Raw genomic sequence first — 17,443 nt, 5'->3', positions numbered from 1 at the left:
GGGATGAATATTATTTATTAATAAGACCAGGGGTCCAGGGGTGCAATTAGATAATATTGAAAACTTTTATAGCCCATTGAGGTACAATTAAGCTGATGACCTTAATGAGAAGTATATTATGCAAATATGACTCATGGTTGAAACTATACTCTTGCACTTAGTCAGCTGCCAAGCATCTTGCCCCTGAGCTTTGGCCTCTGTTTCTTTGGATTATACCTAGATATATTGTCCTGAAGACATTCAAGAAAACATTATTAATTGCATACTTTCAGTAATTCTGCAGTTTATGCAGGTTTTAAAAAGTCTAATTGATGTCCATAAATATCCAGTTGTCCACAAAATGTCCGACAATAGAGCCAAAAAGTTCAAGCATTTTTTATAGGAATGTATAAATAATGAAAATATAAAAAAAACACCTGTCAGTTCGTGTCAGAATTAAAATCTTCAATTTTGTCCACAATTTTTGACGTTTTAATATATATTTGTTCTTGCGTTGAGGAACCATGTGGCGTCAGCAGAGCTTCTGCGGTTGCGCAGAAGGGCGAAGTCCGCCATGTTTTTTGCGACAAAAAGATGGCGGCGAAGTTACCGAAAAATGACGAGCCGGTCCTCCAGGAATTATTATATAGCTCAGTGGACCGGCTCCTAATGTTTTTGGCTAAAAAAGTGAAGCAAAAAACATGGCGGATTTTTCGTGCTGACGCCAGATATGGGCCCAACTGGCCATGGCAATTACTACTGACACGGCTCAATATTGAGCCCGCTCCAACATTCACTCACCCCTGTTTATGAAATGTTATTTTAAAACTTTGTCGATATAAAATTGTTTTAGTTACGAATTCAGTTTTCTACCATTTATTGATTTCATTTCAAGTCGTGCACGGCTGAAACGTAATTCTCGTGCTTTAGATATGGTAAACGATCCCTAAAACCTCAAAAATTTCGGGTATTTAAGGATGATATTTGAAATCATTGGCAAAACCAAAATCGCAAAAAGCCGAAGGAACTGAACACGAAGTTTAATATCATACAGTAGGAGGCAAAAGTTTGAGTCCAGTGACTAAATTTCATTGTTTTAGCAGCATATATTAATTTTCTACAGAAAACCTTACTGAAAAGTGAATTAGAAAAAAGTAAATAAGTGAACTGAAAAATACATGCTGCACAACAACTATGGGATGTTATGATATTCATTTAACGTATGTTAATGTGCAAAAATTCATTACATGTCAATGCTTAGTATCCCTCTTTTTTGCTCTTGAAACGGCCTTTATTCCTGCTGGCATAGATTCCATAGGTTTTTTAATGTCGCACGTTCAATACCTTGCCAGCTTTCGTTGACCACTTGCCTCAAGTCATCCTGGCTGGTGGGTCTGTGCCTCGCCCTTTTCCGGTTAAAACGGTCGTAAAAGTGTTCCATAAGTTTTAGATCTGGAATTTGAGGTGGAAAGCCATGAGAAAGAGATCACCAGAACGAGTTTGCTTCTAAAAGATTTCTGGCACATAGGAGATGTGCATGTCTTTAGGGTGATTATCATGTAGTTAGACGGGCGATCATCTTTGTGCCAGATGAAATTCCATGTCCTTGAAGAATTGGATGATACTTTTCTTTAATTAGGATCCTATTATATCTTTCAATATTGCCAAACCCAGCATGACCAAAGCAGCTAAAAGTTTGCTTCAGTAGGATTTAGTTTCTTCGAATTTCTCCAAGGTTAGTTGCATACCACCTTTTGAAATTCTCACTTTTTCTGCGATCTTACGAGGAAAGAATTCTTCAATACTTAATGCAACTATTTGTCCTTGTGCACCATCACTTTGCCCTTTTTCCCACCCATCCTGAGTTGTGTAAAGGAATGAGAACTTTATTTTGTTATAATTTAGATCAATAGGACCAAAACAATGTGCAATTAATATGGTTTACAGTATTGAAACACTAGCACGCATGTCTTAACTCGAATACACTGCCAGGATTTAATACTGGGATTCTACAACAACTGGACTCAAACTTTTGCCCCCTACTGTATATAAAGCTAAAAACGGACAATAATTTAGGATCGGGTATGCTTTGTTGGTTTGAATAGTATTTTACATGTTTACTCTTTGATATGAGTATAATCTACAGTTGGATTTTGGTCACACTCATTGACAATGAACTCATTCTTTATTCTTACACATCATTGAAACTGATCAGTGTCAGACTGATCAGCTCATTGTCAATGAGCTCTGTCCATTTTTTAATGGTTAAAATCCATGCTTTGTCAGGAGCATGTGCAAAAATATCAGCATGAATGTCATTCAGTCAAAAGACAGCTGATCCTGAATAATCTATTCCCATTTTTTTTTTGCCTTTTCCAAGTTCTTAAATGCCAGTCTGTCACTCATATTTTGTTTCTGGTCTATTAAATTGTCTGGTTTTAGTCTTTTAGAGGATTCTTGGGACCAACACTTGTTTTCTTTTGCAAACCTGATTGGTATATTAGGAACTTCTTTTGTTATTAAAATGATAGAAGTAAGGAAAAGAAATGGATATAAAATAATTTATATGGCTTTGTATTCTTGTGGTTTAGCATTTTCATTTTAAGCTTTGCATCAAATTTAAATGTCAATACAATTAAAACTACAGTAAAATTGTCTGTGTTCAGACAATAAATACATTGTTATTTTCACTGTGTATATAGCTATGATACCAGATCAAAGTTGTGTATAGTTTTGAACTTTTGACAGCAAATGGGAAAAGTGGGCAAACTCAGATATTTCTTGTTTCTATTTTTCCACAATTGGCATTATATAAACCAGCCATTCTTCCACTGGAAAGTGAAAATGAAATACCTGACCAAAGCCAAAGCTGAACTATTGACAGAGTAAAAACCACAGGCAGCCCGTTCACTGGTGTTACGTCATGCTATTATATATGTATATAATTACAATAAGGCTGGCAACTCTCTCGCAAAAAATATAATACATACATTAATACCATCGCTTAAAACAAAAATACTACGCTAGTTTCTTAAAAAAAAACAGATACAAAACACCTTGGATATATTGACTATATTTATCTGTCGTTTTTAGACTTGAAAAAAAACTCTAAAATGCTCAAATTTAGCGAATTAAAAGTGTATTTTCGTTGAAATTTTGCGAAACAGAGGCGGGATCACTGAGCTATATAATAATTCCTGGAGGACCGGCTCGTTATTTTTCGGTAACTTCGCGGCCATCTTTTTGAAGCCACCAACATGGCGGATTTAGCCCTTCTGCGCAACCGCAGAAGCTTTGCTGACGCCACTTGGTTCCTTTTGACCATGGTATTTACCACTGACCAGGCTCAATTCTGAGCCCGCCACAGCAGTATTCTCCCCCCTGGTTTTTGTAAATAACAATCCTCCCCCCTGGTTTTATATTTTTTTTTGCCGTGAAATCTTTTTTGTTTTTGAAATGTTTTTCGGTTGTTTTTTTTATATTTTTCGCACTGACATACAATAAAGTTTTATTTTAAGATGAATACAAGTCATACACGCTATTTTTTAGCCAGTGCGGAAACAAAAATATTAAATATGGAAAAATGTGGACAAACTAAAGATTTAAATACTGACACGAACTGACAGGTTTCTTATTTTATTTTCGTAATAATATTTTTGTTATTTATACATTCCAATATGAGAGTTTACAAATGTTTGAATGTTTTGGCACTATCTTCGCATATTTTGAAGACAACTAGGAATTTATGGGCAACAATTTGACTTTTCTAAACCCTGAACTGATGAATTGCAGGAAGTATGTAATCAGTATTCAGTATGTGATGTTGTCTTCAAGACTTTATATCTATGCACAATACAAAATCCAAAGAAACAGAGGCCAAAGCTCAGGCAAAATGCTGGGCAGCTGACTAATACTTAGTGCAGCAATATAGTTTCAACCAAGAATCATATTTGCATAATATACTTTTCACTCAAGTCATCAACTTGTACCCTAATAAACCTTAATAATAGGCTTTAAAAGTTTTCAGCATTCTCTAATTGCATCCCTGGACCCTTGGTCATAGTAAAGAATAACATTTATCCCTCCATAGGCTCCACTGATTAGCCTAATGAATATAACCCCTTTGGAGGTTGATACCATAAACAGAAAATTACAAAAGTTGCTGCAGATTAAAGACACACTGCTCAGTCAATGCATGTTTATATTTATTTCAATAATTAATAAATATGACAAATGGTATAAAAACACCAGACAACAACAAAATCAGATAACATGGAAATTAAGAATAACAATGCACAGTCATAAAATGCATGAACTTCATCCTGAAAAATAAAAATGGAGATATGATCAAGATTTATTCACAAGGTGCAAGAAGCTAAAAAATAAATTAAGAGCTGTGATAATTGATCATTTCACTTTGGATTTGACAAGGTAAACAAGATAATATATTACCTAGGCTTTAACAGGGCTCACTATCAGAGGTTGGAATTTTACACTGTTTACAGCAACTTATTATTTTGAATCAGCACCCTCAGGTCATGTTAATTGATGTTGGGTGGGATCAATAGACGAGTGACTATAGTAGACTCACTGGGGGGAATGGTTTACCTATTAACATTGATGTTTGCTATCATGAAAACAACATAGACCAAACTCAAAAGATTGACACTGCCAGGAATTTTAACTTTCCCCCGACACAAGTTAAGAAAAAATGATAAAATTTGGGTATATAACATTGCATTGACAGCACTGTAATGTACCAAAGGCTGTTTGTACCACACGTTTTGATGGATTTATTGTCTCAGAGGCTTTGGTAATCAGTTTATACTATAGTCCAAACTCGAAGGCCAAAAACGAAATTGTTTATAGTAAAAAAAGTTGAAAAACGGCTTACAGTACGTCGCCCAGTTTCTGGACAGAAAGTAATATTTAAGCCGTAACTTACTTTCAAGGATCGCTCCAAACACAAAATTTTACCACTTGGCAGCTCAAAGGGTCAATTTACTATTATGATTGTTTTAATCGCTGCGCATTGTGTATAGTTTTGTCAAAAGATATAAACGCGGAGTAGGTAACGTGCCCGGTTTCTGGACATCATGCCCAGTATTTGGACAGTTTAAAAATTATCGGATCTGACTCGAATACAAGGTAAAGTTTACCTAATTATCTCTTATTTAACGCAATAATACAACACAAGTTGATTTAAATCATTTTTATTGTTAAAACAGATTTTTCCTGCATATTTTCAACAGCATTGTTGACCTTAGCAAATGTCAAATCCACCATGGCTGCATCCGTGCAATTCTTTAATGAGATGCAATACTGGCATGGTATAACTGCCCCTCCTCCATGGGATTGCACTGGTGGCCAAGGATTAAAACTTTGACATGGTTCTCACATGCAAATTTTGTGCAAATGTGTTGTTTTAGCGTTAACAGAATTTAAAATATACACAAGGAATTAGGTGTCCAGTTATCGGGCAAGTGCGTAAAAAACTATCAGCTACGAAATAAAAGTAAATACATTTCAGTATTTTTGAAAATGGCACCAAAACTTTTTCAGGTATATAGTCGGACTTTGTAGCTTTTTTCTACACAAAAAATAACTACATGTGTTATATTTTCAAAGTAAATAACTCAACTTAAGTGTGCTATTTAATTCGCGGCACGGTCAATGGCGGCCTTTTTAGAAAAAAACATTTTACCTACCTTGACAAAAACTTCGATAACTTCACGAAAAAGACATCGAAAAAGAAAATAAAACCTTCATGAAAATCGTGAACTGTCGGTCTATCATCGAAATGTATCGGTTTTGTTTCGTTTTTATTTTCTGAAGGAATATTTTAAAACAAACCCTTAGTGTCCAAATACTGGTACTGTCCAGAAACTGGGCGACTAACTGTACCTGGATTTTATAAAATAAGGGCAAAATGAGAAAATTCATTCTACCGATAAGTGAATTAAGCCATTCACAACGTCAGACGCAGAGCACGAAGCTACGTGTCCTTTCCATTTGTTGAACAGGGAAAAAGAGAAACGCTTTTATCCATTTTATATGAAAAACAAAAAAATATATACGGAAAGCTGAAAATATTTTCGTAAAAATCGGGAGGGTGATGGACACAGTTTTTCACCTTGTATCGCGGTATGTCAGTGGTAACTACCATGAGCAAAAGGAACCAAGTGGCGTCAGCAAAGCTCAAAATCCGCCATCTTAGTGGCTTCACTTTTTTGACAGGAGCCGGTCCTCCAGGAATTATTATATAGCTCAGTGGGCGGGATATAGTTTACTCGACAAACGTCATCATCGGAGAATTCGTCGGCAAATTTCTGATTGGTTGTGGCAAGTTCGGAAAATTACGAAGGTCAACTCAATAAAGAAAAAAGATCTTCGTTATTTTCCGAACTTGCCACAGCCAATCAGAAATTTACCGACGAATTCTCCGATGATGACGTTTGTCGAGTAAACTATATCCCGCCTCTGTTTCGCAAAATTTCAACGAAAATACAATTTTAATTCGCAAAATTTGAGCATTTTAGAGTTTTTTTCAAGTCTAAAAACGACAGATAAATATAGTCAATATATCCAAGGTGTTTTGTATCTGTTTTTTTTTAAGAAACTAGCGTAGTATTTTTGTTTTAAGCGATGGTATAAATGTATGTATTATATTTTTTGTGAGAGAGTTGCCAGCCTTATTGTAATTATATACATATACAATAGCATGACGTAACACCAGTGACCGGGCTGCCTGTGGTAAAAACAATCTTACATGTAAATTACTAGTCCATATAACTTTGTTATGGCCTTGGCCAAAATTATCAAACTTCAGCTTAAAATTTCAGCTTGATACACATGCATACTGAGGGATACAGGGAATGGTACAAATGCCTAGGCAAGTGCAAGGATCTTGCAACAAAATTTTGAAATACATCATTTTGGCACAAAAGATTGGAATGATTGGTAAACAACTGCACTTAGAATAAACTCCAATCCATTATTATAAGCTTGAAGCTCGCCTAGCTCGGAAAAAATATATATATGTTTTTTGTACATTGTATTTCTGTGCAAGCTGTAGTTCAAAATGCCACCGACGAAGATTTTAAACAAATGTAAGTCTTACAAGTGCGAGTCGATATCCCCCCTTTTAGCCACTAACAGCATCCACGAATTGAAAAAATAGGTAGTTCTTCCTTCACGTCAAAAAAAATAGTAGAAAACAAGATTCGGTTAAAAAAATACCGAAAAATTAAAAAATATATATAAAAAGTTTTTTGAAAACAGCCGGAGGGCGAAGGAGTGCGCCTGAAGCACTGTATCGCGGTTGTCAGTGGTCACTGCCATGGCCAGTTGGGCCCATATCTGGCGTCAGCACGAAAAAATCCGCCATGTTTCTTGCTTCACTTTTTTGACAGGAGCCGGTCCTCCAGGAATTATTATATAGCTCAGTGTCCTGGCTACATTCAATATTTATCTGGTTAGCAAAACAGGTGTCGACAATACAGGTTAGCTTTTAAAATGCCCGCCCTCTTAAAATGCCAAATAAGCAAATTCCCCAGGTATGCCCGGGGGGGGGATGTTGACATTTCGATTTGATTCCTGCATTACTTTTAGATCCTTTCGATAGGAGTTCCTAGTATCAATTCGCTTTAATTACCTGATTAACTGATACGTGCAAGAACTGCTTAATTAACTGATTAACTGATACGTGCAAGAACTGCTCAGTTTGTAGTACATAATAGTTTGTAGTACGAAATATTTCTAGTCGTATCGTATAATGTAGAAATTCATATTTTATTAGTTAATATATACTATGTAAATAGTGTCCTTACTTAGTGGGTCTATACTGCTATATTTCTCTGACACTTAAAGTTATTATTATTATTATTTCTTTAACATGCAATCTACTTTTCGTGTCAACTGACACATGTCATGGTCACAAACTAATACTAGAAATACATGCATGCAGCAACCCCTCGCCATTTCAAACGAAGCAAAATATTTCCTGAGCTAGCCAGACCTAACCTTCAATATTATGAAATGTCCTAAATGTAAAGCCGATAGCTGATGTTTCAAATTTTTCGGAAACAAATACAGTCGTAAAGGTGAAGTGAAATCACCCGTTTACCTGCTGCTTTCCGTTGCATTAAGTTATAGACTTTCACAGTTTAAGTGAGAGTTAATACTCCATTATATCTAAACCTTCAAAACATCAAAACAGCACAAATAATATAAATAACCAAGCAGTGAACGTCGAATGCTGTTTTTCGATTGTTAAATTCATGCAGTGATTGCAGTCGACTCTATAAACCTTTAGAGTGATATTTGCTATATTAAAACTCCAAAATACACTTTTAAGAACTCTTTTTGAGTTAAAACGATGATGTAAAGCCTTAAATAGTCGGTCACGTCTTCGCAAAACCGAGCAAAACGACACACTGTACCAAGCTCATAAAATGTATTCGTACAGCAAACACGAAATAAACCTCGAAATAAACAAAATAGACTCCTACCATTTCAAGGATTATAAACCAGTTGTTCCTTTTCACCGCTAATTCTTCCAGTTCTGATAATATCTTAAACTCTTCCCAGTGTTTTATCTGTTATTTGATTCCACATTTCATATTTTGTTTTCGAGACATTTTTTTAAAAAATAGTTTGCAAAATGACAGTTAAATTGCTGACGTTTTAATCCAAACTGTTCATCTTAGCCAATCAGCGGGTTACTAATTACCAGTACTTTACTCGCTTACATTTCGCGCATGCGCACAAGTACCATGACCATTGAACGTCCACGGTCCACGACATAGAATTTGAGCAACTTTGGATTCCGCTATGTTCTGTCACAATACCCGGGTGTAATAAATCTCCCAGCGGAATTAGTACCCTCGCACGGCGCTTCGCACCGGCTCGGGGATAACCAGAACTAATATAACATAACTAATGTACCTTATTTAATCAATCTGGTCCGTTGGAGTTATGCGCTTTATTTCGATGAATGTAGTAGACACGTAATCGTATAGTTTTGACTTTTGATTGTTTATTAACACTGACACTGATACTATTCGATATATATATATACAATATTAAGAATTATCATTCACTTTATAGTATTCTCAATTTTGATTGGTTAATTTACCTGCAGTTAACTGCGTGCAAATAATACTCAGCTGCAAATAATACTCTCAGCATGCGCATTAATGTCAATTTTATAAACAATGGCGACTCGCTTTGCCGAACTGTCCGATAAAACGAACTCAAAATTGAAAATTGAGTGGTGAATGAATTGAAAATTGAATGGTGAATGATAAAACAATTATTGAACTCGGTTCTCGCAAAATATCGTAATTTGTCGGTGGCTCGCAGATCAATTATTTGCCTCTGCCTTCGGATCGCAGATCAATTATTTGCCTCTGCCTTCGGCATCGGCAAATAATTGATATGCTCGCCACCGACAAATCACGATATTTTGCTCGACCTCGTCCAATAATTGATAATTATAAGTAAAGTAATAATGTAAATGAGTTAAGAAATTAATCGTTGCTACTTACTTCTTTGGCGTGTCCTCAGGGCTACATTCAATATTTATCTGGTTAGCAATACAATACAGGTTAGCAATACAGGTGTCGACAATACAGGTTAGCTTTACTTTTAGATCCTTTTGATAGGAGTTCCTAGTTTCAATTGGCTTTAACTTTAACATGCAATCTAGTTTTTGTGTCAACTGACACATGTCATTGTCACAAACTAATATAAACAGAACTAATATAACATAACTAATGTACCTTATTTAATTAATCTATAATTGTTTCCTGAGTACCTCACGAACCACTCTCCCCCCAATGAGGGTTCTCTCATTCTTCGGTATCTTCTGCCGGGTGGATAACTGCTATCTTTGTGATCGGTCTACTGTATCTTTTTCTAGATGTCACGACCGTTACATTTCGAACTCGTTTGTCTTTTCCAGGGAACACTTTCGTCACTCATCCTATCGTCCATTTTCCACGAATTGCGTTATCATCAGCTACCATGACTATATCGTTCACTTTCACATTGCGAGTCGTCGTGTTCCATTTCTTTCTTGGGAGCAGGGAAGGGAAGACGTCACGGGTCCATCGCCGCCAAAACGAATCCACTATTCTTTGTATGAATTCGACACGTTTCCGAGGGTCTTTAGTCTCTCTAAATGGTCCTTGTGGTACTTGCGACGAAGCTCGCCCGAGGAGCATGTCGTTTGGGCAAATGTACTTGCCATCATCGGGATCGTTCGGAACTCGTCCGATTGGGCGTTGGTTGACCAGGTTTGCGACTTCGATCAGACAGGTGTAGAGCTCGAAAGGCGTCATCAAAGCATCACCAATAGCCTTCTTCAGCGCAATCTTTACACTCTTGACCAATGCTTCAGCGCAGCCATTATGATGCGGGGAGCCAGGTGTTATGAATCTCCATTCCATACCGCGCTCCGCTGAGAATTCTTGCAATTTCTTTGCGTCTAATCCTTTTACCATCTTGCGAAGCTCAGTCACGGCTCCAACTAGCTGTGTTCCGTTATCACTTATCATGCATCTCGGGTATCCTCTTATTGCGAAGAATCTCCTTAATACTTGCAGGAAATCCATGGTTGAACAATCTACTGCTAATTCGAGGTGCACAGCTCGCGTGTTGAGGCACGTGAATATTACTCCGTAATGCTTCGTTGTCTTGTTCCGTCCGATTTTCCCTTTGTAAGGACCAAAGTAGTCACATGACGTGAAGTGGAATGGTGGGGTGTGTGGGGCCAATCGTAACTCGGGTAATTCGGACATTACTTGGATTTCTTGTTTGGGTTGTATTCCTTTGCAAAACACGCATTTGTATTTTACCGATTTTGCAAGATCATGGCCTCTTATGATCCAGTAGTTCTGTCTGACTTTTGCTGCTGTGGTTGCTACTCCGTTGTGACCAAACTTATGCGACTGGCGAGTAATGAGGAGAGATATCCAACATTCATACGGTAGCAGTGCAGGATGTTTCGACTCGTACGATGTCATTGCTCTGTCCGCTCTTCCACCGACTCGAATGACTCCGTCCGCATCCGTAAATGGGCTTAGTGTTTTCAGCTCACCTTTCTTTATTCGATTGTGAAGATTCCTTTGGGCATCCTTTATCCAGTACCTTTCGGCTTCTTCTAATTCTCGTGGGCTAAGACTTTCATTATTATTTGACTGTCCGGTGCTCTCGTTGGGCTTATTTATTCTGTCTCTAACATTTCTTACGAACCTTAGAACGTAGGCGGTGACTCTGATTAATTTTCTCCAGCATGAATATTTCTTCTGGTCTATCGGGCTCTTGGTTTCTTTCAGGGTACAAACTGTTTTCCGTGTTTCTTTGGGCATTTCTTGCTTGCTAAGGTCTGACTTATCTTCTGGCCAATCTTCTTCCGGTAGACGTAGAAACTCGGGACCATGCTGCCATCTTTCGTTTAACTCGTGAACTGCTATTCCTCGAGAGACGTCATCGGCCACATTTGCTTCGCTTGGTATGTGTCTCCATTGGGTGGGATCGCTGTTGCTCTGGATCTCTCCAATTCGAGAGGAGACAAACTGCTTGTACACGTGAGATGTGCTTCGTATCCAGGCTAGTACAATTGTGCTATCGATGAAATATATGATTCTATCAAATTGGAGGCACGTTTCTTCTTGAATGATTTTTGACAGGCGTGATGCTAGAAGTGCCGCTTGTAACTCCAGTCGTGGAATCGTTAACTTCCTCAATGGTGCAACGCGTGACTTGGCAGGGACGAAACGAATTTCGAACGTTTCATCTTCCTTTTTCCAGCGAAGATATGCGCACGCTCCGAATGCATATTCCGACGCATCAGCAAAGATACAAAGAATTGGCAGACCAATGCTGTTGAGTACGAACAGACCTCTAGGAAAGGATACTTCTTTCAACCGTCCCAGTTCTTCGAAGAATTTCAGCCACTTCGCTTGTACGGCTGGATCCAGTTCATCATCCCAGTCAACTCCCATTTGCCATAGCTCTTGCATTCCTATCTTTGCTCGAATGATGAACGCTGTGGCGAAACCAATCGGGTCGTAGACTTTCGCGACTTGGCTTAGAATCCTGCGTTTCGTGTTTGGCTGATTGTGCTCAACTTTCGTTACAAAGCTTAGAACGTCTTTGAAGCTGTTCCATACGACTCCTAACACTTTGTCTTCAGAACTTCGTTGGAGAGGTTTTACATCTTTCGGCTGTTTGCTTTCCACTTTCTTCTCGAGGTCTTCATTTGATTGCCATGCCTTTATCTTAAACCCTCCCTTTTCTAAGATGGAGTCGATATCTTCGGTCAACTTCTTTGCATCTTCGATTGTTTGCACGGAGTCGCAGATGTCGTCCATGTAGCTGTTATCTTTGATCGCCATTGCAGCCCGTTCACTCGTGGTCTTTCCTTCTTCCGCCGTTTTTTGCAGTGCTACTTGTGCCATTGCTGGAGCTGGTTTATCTCCAAACGTGAGGACTGTCTTCACATAGGTGTCTGGTGCTCGGGTTGAATCCAGATTTCGCCAGAGGAAACGGTGGACGTGTTGATCTTCTAGGGGTATCAATACTTGGTGGTACATTTTAGAGATGTCGCCAGAGACTGCGACTTTATTCTCTCGGAATCGGAGGATTACACCAAATAAACTGTTCAGAAGATCCGGACCTTTCATCCAGTATTCATTCAGACAGTGTCCTTGGTAGACTGCGGATGAGTTGAATACGATACGCAACGGAGTGCTTGCTTTTTCGGGACGTAGGACTCCATGATGGGAAACATAATGAACTGGGCCTTCATAACTGTTGATGTCTTCATCGGATAATTTTCGGGAATAATTCATCTCGTTCATTTCAATCATTTGCTTGTCGTAAGCTGCTGCCTGTTCCGGATTCTTTAAAAGTCGCCGTTCTGTAGTTTCTAACCGTTTTACTGCTTGGGGTCGATTGTCCGGCAGCTGCTTTGGGTCTCTTTTCCACGGGTACGGAATTAACCATTTATTTCCTACTTTCTTGCAAGATTTTTCGATCAAAATCTTCTCTTCGCGTTCAACCTGACTGAGCTTATCTTGTTCACATAGGCACGATTCTACTTGTACACCCATTGATTCCGTTGTCCAGAAATCCGTCAAATCTACGGCCATGGCATACTTGACGTGGAATATCTTATGCACGTTCTTAGCTTCTCCAGGTGCAGATCCGAACACTACCCATCCAAGCGGCGAATTTCTTGCGACTAAACGTCCGTTCTGTCTTGTTTCTCCGGTATGCATGAAAGCATGATCGATTCCGATCAACAAGTCTTTGCTGCCTTTGCCACGATTTATCTGACTTTGCGTTATGCCAAACTTATCTGCTACTCTATCGAGCTTGATTTCCATTACGTCATCACTGATGCATGAAATTCCGACTGCCGTTACGGAATGGGTCTTTCGGGTGTCCAATGATGTGACTGGTACTTTATATACGTTCGTCTTGACACTCTCTTCTTCCCCGCCAACTTTCGTTATCGTTATAGACACAGCCTTGCCTTTCAAACCGAGATGATCTGCTGTATCTTGTTTGATCAAGCTGATTTGCGCACCGCTGTCGAACAAAACATTTCCTCTTTTGTAGATTTTGTTAGCGCCACAGATATTTGCGGAAATCATTGGAAGAAGGGACTCTTGATTTTCATTTGTCAATGCGACACCAACTTTAGCTTTCGTACTTTGGTGCAGTAAAGGGTGGTGGAAGGAGGTGCATTGCTTGTCATCGTCGATTGCCGTGCATTGTCTACGTCTGTTACAGTTTGACATCCTATGGTCTCGACCGGCTCGTTTCAGGCAACCAAAACACACGTGGTTTTCTTTGGCAACGCTCAGGCGACTCTCAGGTGTCATACCTTTGATCCTTTCACATTGATCAGGCCAGTGGGTGGAATTCTTGCAAAGCCAACATTTATGTTTCGCAATGTCATGTTTTCCTTCATCACCTTTCATTAAATGCGATATGAAACGATTATTACTACCAACAGCTCTAATCGGCGCTGTTGCACGCATACGCGACTTCATTTCTGTCGACATCCAATCGATCAAACCTTTTAACGACGCCGGTTTTCCATCTCTCTGTAGTTCTCGTGACCACACTTTCCGGTCGTCGACGCACATTTTTTGCTCTATTATGGACAACATATGGCTATTGTCCATGTCACTGGGCAGCCCGACTTCTTTCAATGTGTTATAACATCGTCGAACTAAGTGAACTAATTCGCAAAATCGGGAGTCTTCGCCTTCGCGTAGCGGCTTAAATTTAGCAATATCTTGACTTATCGTGTCCGAGACATAACGCGGATCTCCGTAAACGGAGTCAAGGTATTCCCACGCTGCGTCGTAATCTGTACCTATTCCCTTAATTAGCTCAAGTGGTTTACCCTGGAGGCATGTTCGCAAAAATGTCATTGCGTCGCGTTTACCGTATCTTGATTCAACAGCGTACTTAAAATCTGCGCGGAAAATTGCGTACTCTCTTACATCACCGGTGAATTTGGGCATTTTAGGCTTTTCCATTTTAAAACTACATGTTTGACTCGTTATCTGGTGATTTGCGTGTTCAGTTGGAATGGGATCGCCCGTTGTGATGACAGGATTGGGCGCCTGAGCCGCAGGCGACAGATTTATACTACCAGATGTGTGATTTGAAATTGTTGAAATTCCATTAGACGTTTGCATGCTAGTTTCACCGTCCATGTTTTGCTCAGATTGATCTAGACTTGAATTACTAGTACATGCACCTACGTTAGCATTTAACGGCTCGCTGATATTTTCTACTATCGCCTCCGTATATAACTTTGCTTTTATGTCCAAATTCATGAACGTTTCTTGACAGTTATCTAACCAACTTTCCTCTTCTGTAAACAGCTCGTCGCTTTCTATCAGACTGGTATATTCTTCATGCTTTGATACCAAAGTCTCGTACGTTTTCTTATATAAAAGAAGAGATTCGCTTACCTCTTCTTTCGGCCGCTTTGCGTCAATGAGGTGGTTCAGGGCTTTTCCGGCTCTCGTCAATGCGGCTTTCGCGGTTCGTCGATTCATTTTTGCACTCTTTAGCCTTGCTTCGTCGGTGGTGGCAACCGCCGATGAAGTTCCTTCGTTTTCATTCATTGTTTCGGTCGCAGAACCCCTCGGGACTCACTTTCACGGAGAGGCAGAAATCGAATGCTATGGTCCGTTGGAGTTATGCGCTTTATTTCGATGAATGTAGTAGACACGTAATCGTATAGTTTTGACTTTTGATTGTTTATTAACACTGACACTGATACTATTCGATCTATATATATACAATATTAAGAATTATAAGTAAAGTAATAATGTAAATGAGTTAAGAAATTAATCGTTGCTACTTACTTCTTTGGCGTGTCCTCAGGGCTACATTCAATATTTATCTGGTTAGCAATACAATACAGGTTAGCAATACAGGTGTCGACAATACAGGTTAGCTTTACTTTTAGATCCTTTTGATAGGAGTTCCTAGTTTCAATTGGCTTTAACTTTAACATGCAATCTAGTTTTTGTGTCAACTGACACATGTCATTGTCACAAACTAATATAAACAGAACTAATATAACATAACTAATGTACCTTATTTAATTAATCTATAATTGTTTCCTGAGTACCTCAAGAACCACAATCTATAATTGTTTCCTGAGTACCTCACGAACCAAAGTCGGATGCAACATCCATTGTTCTTCAAAGAATTGTTACTTTTTTTTTAAGTCGAAGCAACAAATAATTAGAGAAAAAAGTGGGTTAAAACCAAATAAGGGAAGCGTGGCAATACGGCAAGAACTTAAACACAAAAGTAAACCTCTTAAGAAAAATCCTGCTATTAAAAAAGAAGTTAGTGAGCTTAGATCTGCAGGTTTAACACATGCTAGCATTGCTGAATTCTTACACAGTTTGTCTGTTTATCCAAAACAAGAAGAACAAGACGCCTGCTCAAGGCGTTACTCCGCCTGCAGATGAGGAAACACTACAGGTGACAAAAGGTTACAAAATGAGGTGCTTTTTGTACTGTTGCCTGTCAAACTGTTGTCTGTCAAACTTTTGGGATTTTTTGTTATACATTTTGTATTCATTAATATGAAATCATTCATAAATGCATCTTTATTCATTGATGTAACTTTATTTAATGATGTAACTTCATTCAGTTGCTTAACTTTGTTTACTGATGTAACTTCATTAATTAATATAACTTTATTCATTGTAACTTCATTGTTGGCATTCAAAGGTAAGTTGGCATTTAAAGTTAAGTTGGCATTCAAATGTGACTTGGTATTCAAATGTGACTTGGTATTCTAATGTGACTTGGTATTCAAATGTGCATTCATGGAATTCACACTCAGGGAAATTAATTTTTTTTGCAACTTCCTGCGAATGAGCACCAAAGCCTGTGAATTAGAACAAAAATAAAGTTTTATAAGTTTGGCAAATCAATCCTGTAATAGGAACAGTTTTAATACCCCTTTTAACCCTGTTATCGCTCGCTACTCTGGTTTATATAAATGATCACAAAGCCTGGTCAAATTGTAATCAGGACCTAATGTTTCGACAGTCCAGTCAACTCTAGTGTCTTCATCAGGGGTGATCTAAAGCTGGAATCAAAGCTTCTTAGATACCCAAGGGATGATGTCACCTGCCAAAGACTGGTTGTCAAAATGTTGGGTCCTGATTACATACAATTCGACCAGGCTTTGAAATCATTTATACATTTAAAATAGACTCTAGTAAATAGAAATATCGAAATCTCTACCCATGCAGGGTCGCTAAACTTGTAGTATCTATAATTTCTGAGAGCAAACAGTACTTTGTATATACCTAGTTTGTATTAAAACACTACGTTAACGTGAATCACTAAATCAACTATAAAACAGAAAATCTTGGGTTTACTAATATATGCAATTACCGCCACAGCATATGAATACAATCTAAATCTTAACAACTTACCTTTGTAGTTGTTGAACATGGTTGTGAAAGCTCTTTCAATTCGACATTCATATTTTTCAATTTTTCACAAGGAAAGAACGTCGATTCAAACACGAGGCACAAAGGACTCGTAGAAAAATAAACATTGCACAAAATCACCCCCAAACCTCCCTAAATGCCAACTGATGTACATAATTCATCCGTGTAACCCAGGGCTTCTCGGTCAAAATGTTTTGGGTTACCTGTAGAAATGCCAACTTCTGTCGCCCAAAACTACGACGAAAAGGAAAAAAGACCATGGCATTTTAAGACTCCGCTGCGCATACGCAGGCGGAGTAATTATTGCAGCAACTTACTGGGAAAAAACTTTCAAAAATACTTAAATCACTGGGCAAGCCGGCACTGTTAGGGAAGAAGAAAAGTAAGCTAATTGCAACATTAGTCCAAGCGATGAAAAATGGAAATATAATTATTGATAGCTCTTG

The 17,443-nt window shown here is 38.4% G+C and overlaps 1 protein-coding gene across 1 annotated transcript; it reads right to left on the bottom strand.

Moving 5' to 3' along the window:
• Positions 1-9,153: 9,153 nt before the first annotated feature.
• Positions 9,154-17,067, bottom strand: LOC114538404. The gene is made up of 3 exons (XM_028559584.1): positions 16,980-17,067; positions 15,381-16,423; positions 9,154-15,303 (listed from the first exon to the last, which is right to left on the bottom strand). The coding sequence occupies exon 3, from the start codon at positions 15,135-15,137 to the stop codon at positions 9,960-9,962; it is 5,178 nt and encodes a 1,725-aa protein (XP_028415385.1). The 5' UTR covers positions 15,138-15,303; positions 15,381-16,423; positions 16,980-17,067; the 3' UTR covers positions 9,154-9,959.
• Positions 17,068-17,443: the final 376 nt, after the last annotated feature.

This window comes from Dendronephthya gigantea, unplaced genomic scaffold (assembly GCF_004324835.1).
Source record: "Dendronephthya gigantea isolate DGI-Jeju-01 unplaced genomic scaffold, DenGig_1.0 000183F, whole genome shotgun sequence".
Classification (NCBI taxonomy): Eukaryota; Metazoa; Cnidaria; class Anthozoa; order Malacalcyonacea; family Nephtheidae; genus Dendronephthya; species Dendronephthya gigantea.
Note: the sequence above shows the minus strand (reverse complement) of the source record. Positions and strands in the feature narration are given on the sequence as shown.